Below are 18,511 nucleotides of genomic sequence, written 5' to 3'. Positions count from 1 at the left end.
TCTTATAATTCTGGGTCTTGTACATTGTCAGGAGTTAGAGGCCAATATTGTTTTCATTATGAGTTCCAGGTTAGTCTTGGCTTAAAAGTGAAACTTTGCCAGAAACACTCACGTGTGTGCATGTGCGCGTACACACAAACACCACAGAAACAAAATAATAAATAAAATGTAAAATGAATACCATGATTAAGTGAGATATAGGGAGTTATCTAAAACATTTCCACTAGTAAATGAGAAGGAAGAGAGGAATATCAAGTCTACAACTGCTATCAAGGGAGAAATCAAGGAGCTCATGCAAGACCTAGATTAGCAAAATAGAGAGAATTCCAGGAAACAGCTCAAGCTCCCCCTGGAGTGACAATGCCCATTCCAGGTACTGACTTGACCAATTCCCAGAGTGAACAGAGCAGCAAAAGAGTGGTAAACCATATTGGGGGATGTGTTGACAATGTACTGGAAGTGTAACATAAAAAAAAAATCACATATCATAGTAGTCATTAAGGATTCTTTTAGAGCTTATTGGTTAACTGTAACCCTAATTCTACTAGGAGTCTTCACATTCATTAGAACAATAACAACAAATATAAATGCATTTAATGATAACAATTACTTTTAAAATATTCATGGAATAACAAAGACATTTTATTATATTAATAAAACTTAGCATAAGATCTATCACATAATACTTTTGATACACAATAAAAAAACACAGGTTATCTAATTATAAATGTGTTCTACCATAGATCTACAGAGTACCTTCACCTTACATAACAAGTGTTCAACCCATTTGAACAGATGCTTCTCATTTCTTCCTTCATCCAGTTCATGGGAAGTGTTCTAATGTTTATGAATTTTACTGCATCAGAGACTTCATACAAGTGGAAAACAGTGACATTGACTATAACATTTAATTTTACACATGATCCTCCAGCTTCATCCATGCTATTATGTAGAATGTCCTTATTTAAATGTGTACTGATGGACTGACATAGCAAATATGACATCTATGTACTTTGGAATCTTACTCATCCTTCATCTGATTTATGCTTCAATACTGGCTTCTTCAGCACTTTGGAAATGCCATACCACTCCATTCTGATCGCCACTGTTATTTTTGTTATTGGTTCCTCCATATTAATAGAGCTCATCAAATTAAAGAGTAATAAATCCTTACCTGATTTATGAGTACACACATGTATCCTATACCATTATATTTCAGTAACTTGGTTTTGCATTCATCTGCCACACTTCTGTATAACTTTGGGTCAATTTGACAGAGTTCCAGAATTTATCATGGTTATAATTTTATCTTATTTCTTACAACTCTTTCTGAATACCAGCTGCTTCAAGGAAGTATTGGCTTCCCAAAGCAGGATACATGTAGGAGGTCAGGGTTGGTGACCTCTTTATTTACTGCTAAGATTACCAGGTTTACTAATGATGTATATTGTCTAGTATGTCTCTCCAACAAAGATAGCAAAGCTGACTGAACTATCTTATGATTTCCATTGACTTGCCATTTTGAAAGGTCTGAGAATGCTGTGGTAAAAACTTAAGCCAATAAATGGCTCTTGCATTTTTGTTTTTAATCTGAAAACTACCATTTCTCTTGCTAAATGCATGTGTTTGCTTTGTTAATTTGTTTGGTTTCAGTGCACTCAAATAGTATGTTTTGACACCTTTGTCAAATTCTAAATTTGAATTGTTTTTGAAATTGCTTTATTGAAAAGTTCTTATGTACTATTATACCAGAAAGGAGTCTCTAACATAATTACATCTACATATAGTGGGGGATTTTAATTAATTAAAAGATATTTATTTATTTCATTATTAATTTGTACACTGGGGCTTGTATGCCATAGAAGGTGTATGTTGAGGTCAGAACATGACTTTGTTGAGTCAGTCCTCTATCTATTTTATATGCTTTAGGAAGATCAGTCCTGAATAGCAAGTATGTTATGAGTATGTTGTCCTACTGGTCTGGTCCCCCAACCATGCCAAAGGCAAATAACACACAGAGATGCTGTATTATATATAAAGCTGTTGACATGTAACTAGCGTTTTTTATTGGCTAGGTCTGTCTTAAATATTAACCCATTTTTGTTAATCTGAGTATTTCCACTTGGTCTCATCTTACCAGAGAGAAGGCCTGTTATACTACGCTGTAGGTCCTCCATCTTGAATCTCCTCTGTAGTTCTACCTCTCTCCTCCTCCTATCCTAGTCTTGCCTATCCTGCTTTCCTATTGGTCAATATTGCTTTATTCATTAACCAATACATCTCCCATCACAAGTACCTTTATTCAGCCATCTTGTCAACCTCTCAAAGATATTTTACATTCAGATCTGAAAGGCCTACTTATGGATAGCAATGAATACAGAGAATAGAAGTTTCACATATGATGCTAACTTATGGTGGGTAGTGGCAGTACCTAGGTGATGGGACCATGGCTATGCTGGTGGGTGGGTAGTAGTGCTATTCAGCGAGAAATAGAAACTTTTTAAAATGCTTTGACGTCTTGTTCACCTATTAAAAAAAATCTTTGCCCCAATCAGCTCTTTTCATCTGTTTCCCTAAAGGCACATTAAATGTTGTAACAAAAGAAGTTGATGGTATAAGTATGCAACATACAGATTAAACAACTAATAAAAAAAATCCCTATTGTGTGAGTTCCTGGAACAAATAGAGAAAGTTAGACATTTTTCTTGTGATAAGGTTTTCTTGATTCTGTCTATGTGACAGTGACTTAGCTCATGCTCTTTTCCCTAGTTGGAAGGGAAGAAGGACCCACTCAAGTGTTAAGGCCCAGCTAGAAGCAAAAGAAAAACAAGACATGATGGAAAGAAAAGAACAATTGTTTGTATTTTTTTCTCACATAGAAGTCAATTTATTTTGTAAGAATCAACTCCTTCTTAGGAAAAACAAAGATAGATGATATCCCCTAATACTCATCAAGATTGTTCAACGGTCAAGTCTAAGGGTGTGGCTCATGCTGATTAGCACTACTTTGACACATTGGTTTCTAGCCTTGCAACTACAAACACTTATTTGGACTCAGGTCATCAGGCCTTACAGAAGGAACATTTCCCTACAGAGTTATCTCACCAGCCAGACCAGTGGTTCTCAACCAGTGAGTAAGGAAGCTTTGTGGGGAATGGGGGTCAAGCAATGCTTTCACAGGGGTCTCATAGGAAATATCCTATATATCAGATATATAAACATTACAATTCATAGCAGTACCAATTATTTTTATTAACAAAATGTCATAATATCTGCAAAGCATTTTTTCTTTTTCTTGCAATTTTTCTTATTTTACATATTGATCCCAGTTCACTCTCCCTCACTCTGTCTCTCCATCCATCCCATGCCTCCCCCCACATATACTCCAAAGGGAAAGTGTAGCCTTCTAGGAGGGATCAACAAAATCTGTCAAGTCATTTGGAGTAGAGGCTAGGCCCTCTCTCCTGCCTCTAGGTTAAGGGAATATCCCTCCATGGGGAATGTGCTCCCAAAGTCCTTTTGTACAACAGGGATATATCCTCGTTTCACTGTCAGAGGTCCCTTAGACTGCCCATGCTTTCTAACTGAAACCCCTGTTCAGGGGGTCTGAGTCAGTCCAATGCTGATTTCCCAGAAATCAGTCTGAGGGTTCACGAGCTCCTCCTTGTTCAGGTCAGCTGTCTCTGTGAGTTTCTGTAGCCTGGTTTTGTCCCTATTTTCTTATCACTCCTCACTCTCTGCCTCTGGATTCCAGTTAGGCTCAGTGTTTAGCTGTGGTTGTCTGCTTCTGTTTCCATCAGTTATTAGATGCAGGCTATATAATGATAGATAAGTTAGTCATCAATCTCATTATCAGAGAAGGGAATTTAAGGTAGCCTTTCCACTGTTGTTGCTCATATTGTTTGCTGGGGTTATCCTTGTAGGTATCTGGACATTTCTCTAGAGTCAGCTTTCTCTTCAAACCTATAATGTAATGGCTTCTTCTTTTATGGTATCTCTCTCTCTCTCTCTCTCTCTCTCTCTCTTTCTTTCTCTCTCTCTCTTTTTCCTATTTCCACTTGCTTTCCTCTCCTCCTCTTGCTCCTAACTCCCTCTCCACTCACCCCCCCCAAGTTCCTTTCCCTTTCTGTGAGGAACCTTTTGAGAATCTCTTAGGTTCCTCCTTTTATCCTAGTTTCTCTGGAAGTGTGAATTAAAGGCTGGTGATTCTTTGCTCTACGTCTAAAATCAATAAAATCAATATATGCATGAGTACACACTATGTTCTTTTTGCGACTGGTTTACCTCATTCAAGATGGTTTCTTCAAGTTCCATCCATTTGCCTGTGAATTTCAGGATTCATTTTTTTTTTTTTTTGCTGAGTAGTATTACATTGTGTAATACACACCTTCTTTATCCATTCTTCAGTTGAGGAGCATTTAGGTTGGTTCCAGGTTCTTGCTATTAAAAAAAATAATGCAGCTATGAACATCGTTGATCAGATATCGTTTTTGCATGGATGTGGATCATTTGTGTATATGCTGAAGAGTGGGATTGCTTGGTCCTGTGGTAGACTAAAAAAAATTTGAGGTTGTATATATATATATATATATATATGCATATATATATATATATATATATATATATTTTTTTTTTTTTTTGTGGGAGGGAAAAATAAATGAGTTGAGAATGAGGTACCTGCAGAGGCTTCTTGTAAAGTCACCTTAGAGCATGGAGTTGAACAAGTACATTCAACAATGTCATTCTTTGTAACTCTAGTAAAGTATCCATTTGTTATTCCATAGGTTTTGCTCCTTTTTAGAGCAATGTGGTCACACCACCTAACAAGCACAAACTTTGCAAAAGCTTGTAGCTTCCCCAAGTCATGGAAGGCAAATTGAAGATGGTGAGTATAGTCCCTAATGGAGATGTCATACTGATTTCTGAGCTCCATCTAAGTGGAAGAAAAGTTAGTATTTCAGGACACTGCTGCCTATGATTGGTGAGGTGAAGCTGATCTTGCTTGAGCTACTCCATATGAAAAATCATGGGTAGGTGAGTGACTTTTTGTGACTTTTTTCTTCCATATAGTAGTTGGTGGTATTTAAAAATTATTAGTTTTTATGACCTCTTAAGGTTGATTTTCTCAATTGTCTCCATTGCCCTGCTTCATGATATTTTCAGACCTCTGTACCATGAAACATAAAAACCCAGAGATAGACATTGGGGTTCAAGCTGAAGGTCATATAAGGAAAGCCACCAGCCACCTCTACTTCAGACTGCTTTGGTAGTCCTTGTTCCACAAATCCTCAGAGTGCATTAATCTGTCCATTAATTCCCAAAGACAATAGCTCTCCCTGTCTGGAGATGTAATCTTCATGTGAGACCGTTCGCTTCTTCCTTTTATATCTTCCTGGTATTGGAATTAAAGGCATGTGATCCCAAGTGGTAAGATCACTTTTGTGTGAGCTGTTTTTCTTGAGGACTGGATCAATTCTGCATAGTTCATTTTGGCTTTGAAATAACGTAGTTCCATATGCCTGTCTTCTGAGTACTGAGATTAAAGATGTGTGCCACCCATTGCCTAGTTCTATGGCTAGGTGTTATGGCTGCTGGGATTAAGCTATGTCTCACCACTGCCTGACTCTGTGGCTTTGGCTAGCTTTGCGTTCTGAACATGCAAGAAATATTTATTAGATCATAAATAATATATCACCACAGTTTACCTATAAAAACCCAGAGATAGATATTGGGATTCAAACTGAAGATCAGAGAAGCAAAGCAGCCATGCTACCTGAGAATTCTTACCTTCACCTGGGCTGCAAGTGGGATTGTATCCTAATGTCGCTGGAGAATACTTGCTAGAAGCCTGCGTAGTGACTCTCCTGTTCCTATATTATATTTCTCTTTAGTGCTGGGATTAAAGGCATAAAAACTGTTTCTCTATAAGACTGCTTATCTCTCATCTCTCATGTAGGTCTGGGTGGCCTTGAACTCAACAGAGATTGATCTGCCTGTTTCCCGTTTTCTGGGGATAAAGGCATGTGCCACCACTGCCCAGATTCTAAACCCAGGGCTAGCTTTGAATTCTGATATTCAGTGACTTTATTAGATCATAAATAATATAACAACACAATCATCTCTCATTGATCTTTGATATTTATAATTATAATTCTTTGAGGCACTTTTATTAGTCACTTCCATGTACCCAACTTTCTCCCAGTTTTCTATTCTTAAGTATTCTTTCTGGGCCATGCTTCTTTATAAAATATGAGGTTAAAACTGGATATTTCTAATCATTTCCACCACATTGAATTTGGCAACCTCATTGAATAAAGATGGAAACTACAGAAAGTGTTTCCTTTCAAGTGGCATACTAGTCTCCATGACAACACATGCCTTAAAATGGTTTCAGAATAGCATGGAAAGTGATGGTGTAGGGAACACTCTTCCATGGAAGGCAAAGAAAATTTAAAAATGGAGAGTATTGTTCTATTATGAGTAGTTTTCCCCTCTGCCGGTCCCAACACCATGCTTGCCTCCAATTAACACACAGAGACTCAGATATAATGCTGTTGGCCAGTTACTAGTTTCTTATCGGCTAACTCTATCTTTAAATATTAAACCATTTCTATTAATCTAAGTATTTTCTCATGGTTTCATATTACCAGAGAGTGGACCTGGACCTCTGTTCACTCCAGGCTCTACATGCTGACTCCTTCCTAGTACTTCCTTGAGTCCTCCTTATCTCCTAGTCCCGTTTATCTTGCTTTCCTATCAGCCAACATTGTTTTGTTCATTAACCAGTAAGAGAAAAATATTTACAGAATGACATCTCCCATCATTGTTCCTTTTCTTTCTCTTGCTTCTTAGGATAAATATGGCAGTTAATGGATGAAACATCACAGATGTGCATAATAATGGAGGCTGGGTTGAAAAAAATTATCTTATATAATTTTTTATTTTATTGAAGATAGATTTCCTTTCACACATAATGTATTTCAATTATAAGTTCAGGTTGAGTCTATATCTTTGATATTCTTTTTTTTTTTTTTTTTTAGGTTGTATCATTTTTTATAGGTAAGAAGATCAAGACAGTACACATAGAAACTCAATGGTAAAGTTAAGTTTACAGCTGTCTATCTTGGATTGTAGACTTTTAGTACACAATATTTATTGTTAGTGTAAGACCTGAGAAATTTAGTTGAAGATATAACATTAACAGAAACTTTGTACAAAATATTCAAATTTGGGGAATTTCATTTCACAGAAAAATACCAAAAACTTTCTTCCAAAACAAGTAAGTCAAAATATGACATGTATAATATTGATGAGTCATATGACTCAGCCTTTTCTGTACTCCTTACATTTTATATACAAAAAATGCTTTCAGAGTGCCTTTATAAATAATAGTAATCCCTTGTAATCTACAGTTGGCTCTTCTGTTTTCTGATGCCCATGATAACCTGCTGTCCAAAATATCGATGAGAAACTCCAGAAAGGAGGAATTTATACTTTTAAATTATATACCATTCAGAGTAACATTACAAAAAATTTCAGTGTCCTGTTCAGGACATCAATTATCCTCTTCATTAAGTGTATCCACATTGCATATCCTAATTACTTGCTTGTTATTATCTAAAGTAGATGTTATCAGAATAAAGATCAAGATTTTATAGCGGTTGTATACAGAATTTGGTATCATCTCCAGTTTGGGCATCCATTGGGGAGTGGGGGTGGGGGAGGGGGAGGGGGAGGGAGAGGTCTTAACAGTATCCCCAGAAGGTAAGAGGGAACTACTGTAGTAGTACAAGTCATTAAATCCTAGACATTTTATTGTTTTTGGTGCATCTTCTTACGCATTTCTTCAAGAGCTGCTTCTTTCTCTCTTACAATCTGCTTAAGTCTTCTTATTTTTTTCATCTCTGATGGTTTCTTCTAATTCTGGTGGTGGCAATAGAAAAATATCTTCCATATAGCTTTTACTGAAACAATTACTTTGTCCAAAAGATGCACTTGAACTTAATATGCTTTTGTCTTGCTTCTCATGGGAGCAGTTTTCTACCTCAGTTCTCTTGTCTTCCCTGGTTGTGCTATGGCTTGCGACAATGTTGTGTTGCGGATTATCTGATGTTGGTAAAATACTAAGAAGTTGGGAACTGGAAGCATCAGTTCCATTCATGACTGTGTTACTAGCTTTCTTAATTTTTCTCCTTTTTGTGTAATCCATCTTCTTAATGGATTTTGCTTTTCTTTTCTTAGAAAAACTCTGTTTTGTTTCTTCTTCCTTCACCACAAACTCTGCATCTTTGTAAGAACTATTACTCTTCATTAAACTGCTAAAGGAATCACAACCTTTTATAGAGCCCAGACAGTCAGGGATCCGAGTAAGACACACTCTCAATTCTTTAGTGAGACCAAATAGCTTTTTAAATTCAGCATCAGTCTTAGTATTACTTCCTTGAGAATATTTCTTGTTATTTCTTTCTTCAGTATTTTTTTTTTTTTTTAACATCGGTGCCATCTCACACTGGGTCAATGCGAGCCTGAATTTTCCTCTGAGGTTTCCAGAAAGGCGCTCTGGAGTCTATTAGACATTTTAGAAGGGTGGGAGAGGACAGGGCAGTGAATAGTGTGGGGACAGGGTCCCCTACCGGGCGCGAACCAGAGAGTGTGGCCCCGCAGCCACGGAGGGGCGTGCGGCGGGCCTATCTTTGATATCCTTAATAGAATTGTTTAGACATATATAGAAATGTTACTGTGATATTGACTTAGAGCACTTTGGGTACTTGGAGGGGCAAATGTCTCCCTTACTTGGTTTAGGAGACAACACAGGATTTACTTCTGAGGGAAAGGATTCCTGGGACTTTAAGTGTGCAGTCTCTTCATTTTTCTTTGCATCCCTTTAATCTTTTTGGATTATATTTTTGGAATGATGTGAAAAGCTACTCTAAAACTTCAATATTGAATGCTTATTGTATTAAATTTAGAGTTTATTCATCTTGAATTAATTTTCATCATAATATGTTTGGCCAACTTCTAAATTAATTTCTTGGTTTGTAAAGTTTTATCATTGAAGCACCTCTTGATGAACACCCTATACTGGTCCAGTAGTTAGTATTCCCCATTTTCAAATATTTAAGAATAGTTTTTGCAAGTGTGGGTGATATTTTCATTTATTTCTTTATTATTCCTCTCTCTTCCTTAATATCCCAATCACAGTTTTTCCTCCTCCCACTCCTATTTACACCCCCTCCTCCTCTACCACAGATCAACTTCTTGTCTGTTTTACTTTAGAAAACAACAGGCCACTCAGGGGCATCAACTGAGTATGGCATAACAACTAGAAATAAGACTAGGCATAAACCCCCATATAGAGGTTGGATGAGGCAACCCTGTAGGAGAAAAAGGGTCTAAAGACCAGGCAAAAGTCAGAGGCACCCCCACTCCTACTGTTACGAGAACACCAAGGTATACAACATATATGTGAGTGATTTTGTGTGTCCTATATTCAGTTTATGTTCTGTTCCTTTCATGTTTTGCTCTAATTTGACAAAGAATGTTTTCTAACTTGTTTGTTTGTTGGAGCTTTCTATTAAGTTTTGAAGTCCATTAGCACAGATATGTAGTTTTCCTCCTCCAATTTGATGTTGCCTATTGTTTGTCTTTTTATACTCAGGTTCATCTTCAATTTATTTTATCTGTGTTTTGTAGTTATTCTTATTTATAACCTGAGTATAGTTTGCGATAGATATACCTAAGTTCTTCCTTGATATAACTTTCTTGTTCAAGGTGAAGTTTGTTTTATTTCTTGAGACACAATCATGTGAGTTGAAAGCAAATGCAAGTTTCATTTACTTTTTGTTTTTAATATACTTTCATATTTTACTTTCATTTGTTGTTTGGGCTAGTAATTCCATTATAATGTCAAAGTCGAAATTTTGAGAAAAAATTTTTCACTTTTCAAGTATTTTACAGAAAATATTTAATGTCCCATCATTTGGTATAATATTATCAATATATATTTCATGGATATTCTTTGCCCTTTGGAAAAGGGACAACTATACTTGTAGTTTGGAAAGAGTTGTTTAAATTACTGTATACTTTTGATTTACTGATTCAACTTGTCATAGTTTTTCTTTAGGTTAATGCTGTGATTATGTACAGTAACTGTCCTGTTACCTAAAACATCACTTGTTTAATTGTGGCATTTAAATTTTTCTGTACACTCTTGGTTTATCCAGTATTTGTTTGTTTTCTTGCCTGTTTATTTATTTGTTTATCAATTGTAGATATTGTGAATGGGACTGATTTCCTCATTTCTTAGTCAATTTGTTAATTTGCTGTTTGTTCTGCATAGAAGGTGCCTTTCACTACTCTTTAAGTCTCTACACTATTGTATTAAATCTAAATTTTGCTTCATATCTTTGAAAAATCTCATCTAACTAAATGAAATTATTTCATTTGTGAAATTTTTTGAGTAATAAGTTCAAATAGTGGCTTTGTCCATACTATATATGAAATTGTAGCAAAATAGCAAGATTATATTAGGAATTTAATAAACATTGTAGAATGTATATGCATTTATATAAGTCATGAAACAAAAAGAAAGGAAGGACTTTCAAGAGCACTGAAGTCCTTATAAATGTTGTATAGAATATTCTTCAAACTTCATGTAGTTCTATATAGTGAAATGCCTTCTGTTATACTATAGAAAGGTAATTAGTTATAAATCATCATTACTATATCATAGTATGCATTATATTTAATTCTCTTGCAGCTCAGACAAAATAAAATGACTAGGGTACCTTGAGGAAGCATTGTTATGCATATTAATTTGAGGCTCATTATTAAAGTCATACTAACTTATTTTAACACCACTGTCATAATCCTGAGATAAACAACCTTTTTATACAACTATTGATTCTCAGTATAGTATCTGGTTTTAATTTACAAAATAAATCTTGTTTGATAATGGACATGACTGTTGTTCACAAATAAGAGTGTCTTGTTCCTAACCTAGCCTGTGCCATTATTTATGTGACTAAAGTTTATTTTTCTTTCCTTTATATTAATGTTCGATTTTGTGGCTTGAATAAATTAATTAGCCTACATATTCTGAAGATTTTTTAACTTATACTATTAAGAAAAAACAGCAAAAATTGTATAAAACACAAACACACACACAATGCAAGTTGAACCTTTAAAAACTGATTGGAAGCAAATTTTCATTTACTTGCAAACTCATTATTACTGAAATCAGCAAGGAAGCCTAAGCATCTAGTAACACCACCAGAGGTGGTATTACATAAAGATCTCAAATAAGGATTTATTTTTTCTAATACTTCATAAAAAGAATGAATTTGTTTCAATAGTTCACAAATTATCTGTAGTTAACTTGATAAAAAACTGAAGTAAGGAAGTCTGAAAAGGAAAAAGCCAGTTGTAATGTACACAACTGACTCTATCATTGGAACAATGGAAGTTGGTAACTTCCAGTTTATTTTATAGGACTTACTATAAAAGGAACAAATTTTCACAATTTGATCAATAAATTGATCTTATTTTATCACCTAATATGAAAAAACTACCTAATTATTGATGAAAACTTGTGGTCTAATTAAGAAAAATATATCAAGCTACATTTTAAAAACTTGAGGTTTTCTGTGTATTGTTATAAATGACATATACATGGATATATATCACACATATATGATGTAACTATATATATGCATATGTGTGTGTGTGTGTGTTTCAAAGACCCTAGGCAAAAGACAGCAAAAATAAATGTAAAGAAAGAAAGACAGGTTTTTTTTTTTTCTACAAATCAATCATTTGTGGCCTAGAGTCTTGATTTTGAGATCTCATGTCACTGACATCAAAATCTGTTTCAATTAACACAATATCTTACAACTTTACTCTATATCATTGACACACAGGCAAAACAGGCCTTTGTGCCTTTTGGAAATGTATCATAAATATTGGAAATAATAACATGTATATAGTTATACATATATGTATACATGATACAAATATATGTATAAATATGATATATTAAAGGTGTATATGTGTGGGTGTGTATATGTTTATAAGTTATTTCTTAATTTTACCTTGTAAAAGTAATGACATCTAATGTAGAAAATTTTGATTCAGTGGATTTAAGGTTTAAATATTTATAAAATATATTTTAAACATTTGCTGTACTCAATATATCACACCACACAAAGAAATTCAATCCTCAAACAAGTAAATAATACATGCTAATCATCCTCTTTTGTTTTTCTCACAGATGGTGGCATGCTATTTCTCATATGACTCATAAATGTGTTTCATTTTTAATTATGAACTGAAACTATATTTTAAGAAAATTCTTATTTTATTTTTGTTATTATCAAATTATTTTTTCCATAATGTAATATAAATTGAAAATCATATTTTCTATAAAGATTTAATTTATACCACTAAAAAATAACAAAAAGTTGATTTACTATGTGAGGAAGCCTTAGTAGTATAAGTATTACTATATTTAATTTGATGATTTTTCTTCTGCAAAAAGAATTTACATGATATCTGTAAACATAAAATGATTTTATTTAATGGTAAATACATATATTTATTTATCTTATAGCTTGAAGGCAAGTAGGTGCTGATGTGCCTATTAGTACCAACTATTGTTTCTTAGAGAAACAAAAAGTAAAACTTTAGCAAATTTGAATTTTATATCATTGATACATGATTAACTTAACTCAGTAATTGCTAAAACAAACTAGAACTTGTAACGAGTAAGGTTTTTCCGCCTGCCGCCTCCTGGTCTTGTCCTGCCGTCGCGCCAGCCCCAATTAACACACAGAGACTCTGTATTTGATACAATGCTGTTGGCCCGGTTACTTGTTTCTTATCGGCTAGCTCTGCCTTAATTATTAACCCATTTCTGCTGATCTATGTATTTTCACATGGCCTTCTCTTACCGGGGAGGCGGCTGGCGTCCACCTCTCTCCTGACTCTCCATCTTGACTCCTCCTTCCTACTTCCTCTTTCCTCCTTGTCTCCTAGTCCCTCCTATCTTCCTTTCCTATTGGCCAACAGTGCTTTATTTATTAACCAGTATGAGAAACATATACAGAATGACATCTCCCATCATCTCCTCTTTTCTGTCTAAATAAAAAGAAGGGTTTTAACCTTAACATAGCAAAATATATCGCATAACAGTTATCAAATAAGAATCACAGTTAACACTATTTAGTCCATTAACATTTAGCAAGATTTGAAGAAAATATTCCATCATCTATCATATCTTTGTGTGTCTAAAGTCTAAGTAACTTATCTTTAATACTAAGGAAAACTGTAACCATAACTCTCTGTCTTCAAGTCCCTCAAAGACCACAGAAGGATAGTATAAACTCTAGAAATGACAGAGACAACTCACTGCCTAGTCACCCAAAGTTCTTTTGTAATCTTCCATCTTCAGCCCATAGGCCATAGTGTGTCTGGCAGACTCTTCAGCAATGCAGGAAACTTTAAACTGTCTTCTTGTATTGGCAGTTTATCAGTCACTTTTCTCTGTGTCCTGCATACTGTCTCGCAGACACTTCCATGAAGCAGGAACTCTGTAGCAATGTCCATCATGAATCAGCAGTCACTTTTCTGTGGGCCCTGCATGTCCAGTTTATATAGCACAAAGTCAAACAGTCCAGACAAGAGCAGTATTTTGTCCAAATGGCTAGTCTTGCCATATTGGAAGTAAACTCCATAACATGTTTCTTTAATGTCCATCTTCCTTTTTGACGCAGGTGGTGTTACCAGGAGCAATTATGTCTCATTGTCAAGTAAAACCCTAAACCATTTTAAATGCCATATTCTGTAGGTCTTTGAAAGGTTTGAAGAATTCCTATCTATCCTAAATACATCTCTGTGTATCTTGAAAACCCTAACTAAACTCTAAGCTTTGACTATCATAGGTAATTATCTATAATCTATACTACATTATACATTACATTTCTAAATGAGCTATACAAACAAGAGAAATATACATATGACAAAATTGACCTTAAATTGTATCAATAAATGAAAATCCATTCCAAAACAAAATATTCATATCTATACCATAATTCCCTTTTTACCTTTAAAAAGAACTGGCTGTTATCATTAACCATTTATAACCAAGTCCATTTAAATGTAACCAAACATTTATAAACAATATTTGGGAATTTGGGCGTTGTTCTTTCCAAACTACTTCCTGCTGACAGGGGGCGCTGTCATGGGGGATCCTGAGAAGATGGCAGTAGTCTGCATGGCTGCCTTGTTCAAGCTGTTTTGAATCTTGCATCATCAGGAACTCTGTTTCAGGGGGCCTGGCTTGATCAAACCACATTAGTCTGGAAGGAATCCACAGCTTTTTATTTTCTGTGGAAACAAAAATAGAAATCCTTTTCCCCAGTAACTTGTCCTTGAACTTAAATTTTTGAGTCAAAGCATTTTTAAAATATATAAATTGAATTAATCCAGCAACATTTCCTTTATCAATTGTTGTTATTTTCTCAGTAGTCAAAGAATGCAGAGACAACACAATAGCATACAGTAACCAGATTCTCTCTGAGCTTTTCATCTTTACGTGGCTTTATTACTACTCTGTTTATTTTACTTTTATTTTTTCATTTTTTGAGACAGAGTTTCTCTGTTTAACTTTTATCGGTCCTGGAATTCACTCTGCATACCAGGTTTACTTTAAAATCACAAGATATCTGCTTGCCTCTGTCTCCCAAGTGCTGGGATTAAAGGCGTGTGCTACAACACCCAGTTCCTCTTTGTCTCTTTAAAACCTTTTTTTCATGTCTACGTATATTTTAAAACACACTGTAAACCTTTAGAGGTTTTTCTTAATATGAATCTGTCTTTACTGTAAATCTTTATCTTCGTCTGGCCACAAGTCTTTTATCTGGTAAACAACAACATTGCTAAAATGAAAGTCATAGCTGTGTCAGCTGTGGTTTACCAAAGATGGTGGCGGGTATTTTACCGCCAGCACGGAAAGCTGTGCTCACTGCCCTAGTCAACGCTGCCATCCAGCCGCATGCTGCTGGCTTGGAGATGTGGTCACTGCCATTGCCATCTCTCATACACACCAATAAATTGTTAGCAGTGCTTTTTTAAAGCCATGCAGTTTTTTGCCGCTGATGCTGAGTCAGGAATCCTCCCTTTAAGGAGCCGCGCAAATATCTGCTTGTCTCTCGCAAAACAGAGTCCAACCTAGAAAAATGCTGTTACCAAGAAACCTTGCTTATCTCTGTTCTTTTGTTTCTAAAACCCTTTATTAACCTTTTGTTAAATTTTAAGTGGAAGTTCTTACTAGCCACGTGGGCGCCATTTGTAACAAGTACGGGTTTTTCCGCCTTCCGCCTGGTCTTGTCCTGCTGCCGCGCCAGCCCCAAATAACACTCAGAGACTCTGTATTTGATACAATGCTGTTGGCCCGGTTACTTGTTTCTTATCGGCTAGCTCTGCCTTTAATTATGAACCCATTTCTGCTGATCTATGTATTTCTCTTACCGGGGAGGCGGCTGGCGTCCAGCACTCTCCAGACTCTCCATCTTGGCTCCCCCTTCCTACTTCCTCTTTCCTCCTTGTCTCCTAGTCCCTCCTATCTTCCTTTCCTATTGGCCAACAGTGCTTTATTTATTAACCAGTATGAGAAACATATACAGAATGACATCTCCCATCAAGAACTACCTTGTATCAAATGTTACAGTATGTGTTCCTAGTAATCAGAATAGTCCGTTGATAAGTTTACCCTGATTTTGCAGTTTAGTTTTTAGTCTATTTTCCATACAAACATGTGCACACATTGCCTTGCCACTAACCAACATAATTAGTACTGGTTCAATGAGTAGTTAATGCTTGATTATTCTTCTTCATTATAAAATTTTATTAGTTACTTGGTAGTTTTTGTACAAAATATTATGCTCATACTCACATCCAAGCTCTCACTAAATACCCTTCCCCTAATCACTCAACTTTGTGACCTTTACAAAAATATACTTTGAGAGTAATTTGTGTTGCAGAAATGTTCTTAGATATGTCATCCTACTCTATAGAAAGATCTACTTGTCAATGTATTTACTACAAGAGAAAATACTTTTTTTCATCAACTAACAATTAAAAATTGCTCACGTCTAGGGGTTGGTTTATTACACAACTCCTATGTCAATGTCTTTATTGGTCTAGGTTGGGCTTTCCAAAAATTTGTGCTTGTCTGTCTTAAACAGATATCTACTGAAATGATCAAACATCATGAACAAAAGCAACATGTGAAAGAAATTTCATCTTATAATTTGTAATCCATCATTAAAGTGAATTGAGGGCAGGGACTTAAGATAGTAATCTGGATGCAGGGAATGAAACAACAGAGGACATGGAGGAACACATTGTACATGTTTGTTTTCCTTGACTTGCTTAGTCTTCTATCTCATATAACCCAAGACCATCCAAACACAGAAGTGGTACTTGTACCCAGTGAAATGATCCTTATATCCATCACTAGTCAAGAAAATGTTCTATTAACTTTCTATACCCCATTGTTTTTGAGAGATTATTCTCAATTAGGCTAACCTCTTCCCAAATAAATTTACCTGATGTCAATTTGAAAATAAAAATCCATTCTCCAGCACACTGCTCTAACCACTGTGAGTTAATATGTGATGCTATCATGCCAAGAAGATAATGCTTAAATATTTTTGAGGCTTACTGATCTGTCGCTTTTCAAAGAAATTCTTCTTTTAATCCCATACTTATCTCACTGCAGTCTTAATACCCATGTTTAGATTCTAATTCGGCTCAGTGTTTAGCTGTGGGTGTCTGATTCTGTTTCCATCACCTACTACATGAGGGCTCTATGATGGTGGATACGTTGGTCATCAGCTGCAGATAGTGAGGAAAAGACAAGGCTACAGAAACCCACAGAGGCAGCTGACCTGAACAAGGAGGAGCTAATGGGTCCCCAGACTGATAGCTGGCAATCCAGCATTGAACCAATTCAGACCCCCTGAACATGGGTATCAGTTAGAAGGCCCGGGCAGTCTAAGGGACCTCTGACAGTGAAACCACGATGTATCACTGGTGCACAAAAGGACATTGGGAGCACATTCCCCATGGAGTGATACTCCCTTAACCTAGAGGGAGGGCCTAGTCCCTACTCCAAATGACTTGACAGATTTTGTTGACCCCTCCTTGAAGATATCACCCTCCCTGTGGAGTGGGGGCTGGGATGGGAGGATGGTCTGGGGGTATGGGAGGGATGGAGAAAGGGAGGGAGAGGGAACTGGGATCGATATGTAAAATATGTAAAATAAATAAATAAACACCCACATATGGGCAACATTCTCAGGTTGCTAATGCTGAATTTCTCCCTATAAATCCACCCTCTTCAAACAATTTTGGAGATTTCAAATATTAGTTTTCAAATGTCTAGTAAACAATAATAAAAGGTCTCAAATATCCAGTTATCAAATTAATTACCCAAATACCAAAAGTTAAGTGATAGGATTCTAGACAAATCTCCCATAAATAGAGTGATATCTGCTTGCGGTTTTATCTCAGGGATAGAGCAACAATGACTTATAAGCAAAAACTAAAAATAAAGCTTAGATTTTGTATAAAATTGGAGTTTAACTGGCATCTTATTTTTCTGTTATGTTTCTGACCCACTGACTCCCCTGAGCAGTCAATGTTCCACTCCTTCTTTTTCTCTAGTCTCATCCTGCCAAATCCTTTCAAACATTATCAGCTATCATGGATCTGGGAAATGGTAGTCAAGCTAGGCAATTTTTCTTTTTCATGATAAAACATTTAGGGAAGGGAACTTTATTTGGGTATTCACTCCAGAGATATAAGAATCCATTATGGCAGGAAAATCTGACAACAATATTCAGTAATGGCAGTTAGAGGAAGAAGGTGAGAATTCACATACTCAACCACAGTAAAAACTAAAGCAAAACAAACTTGAATTGGTATAAGGTTGTAAACTCAAAATCTTGGCTATATTGATACATTCCCTCAAGCAAGGCCACATCTCTTAAACCTCTAACACAGCATCCCTCTCCCAATCTCGAAAATAAGTATTGTAGTACTCAAGTCAATAGGGGAAATTTATCACTCAAACCACCACAAGCAGAAAAGTCAATAGAGGTGTTGATCAGAACTGGACAAGGAATAAAGTGTTAATTACATGCCACCTGAGATGTGCCCACCAGTGCAATAGTGTTGAGACTATTTCTGATAATAAATAATCACTCTCTTGTTTAGGTTTGACACCTGATCCATCAAAGGTATTATTTCATTAACTTTTACTTAGCCTCAGGAAAATTCTTGGGACAAGGACAGAAAACAATCACATTCCCTAGTCTTGTTATTAGTATAGTTCCCCTTTCACATGTTTGAAATGGACCTGTACTGTCTTCACGGTTCTCTATACTTGTCTTCTGGGATTCTTATACAATTTCCATTAAGCTCTGATTACGAAGTTCAATAATATTTCTGG

At 35.7% G+C, this 18,511-nt stretch overlaps 1 protein-coding gene across 1 annotated transcript; it reads right to left on the bottom strand.

Annotated features, from left to right (window-relative positions):
• Positions 1-7,730: 7,730 nt before the first annotated feature.
• On the bottom strand, positions 7,731-8,638 carry LOC127225888 (ligand-dependent nuclear receptor-interacting factor 1-like). The gene has a single exon (XM_051189523.1). The coding sequence runs from the start codon at positions 8,501-8,503 to the stop codon at positions 7,880-7,882; it is 624 nt and encodes a 207-aa protein (XP_051045480.1). The 5' UTR covers positions 8,504-8,638; the 3' UTR covers positions 7,731-7,879.
• Between the last annotated feature and the right edge of the window lie 9,873 nt (positions 8,639-18,511).

The sequence above is a fragment of the Phodopus roborovskii genome, unplaced genomic scaffold (assembly GCF_943737965.1).
Source record: "Phodopus roborovskii unplaced genomic scaffold, PHOROB, whole genome shotgun sequence".
In the NCBI taxonomy this organism is placed as follows: Eukaryota; Metazoa; Chordata; class Mammalia; order Rodentia; family Cricetidae; genus Phodopus; species Phodopus roborovskii.
Note: the sequence above shows the minus strand (reverse complement) of the source record. Positions and strands in the feature narration are given on the sequence as shown.

What these genes read in the sequence shown, in the direction of transcription:
- LOC127225888 (XM_051189523.1), bottom strand. Translation starts at nt 8,503, where the DNA reads ATGGCACCGATGTTAAAAAAAAAAAAAAATACTGAAGAAAGAAATAAC.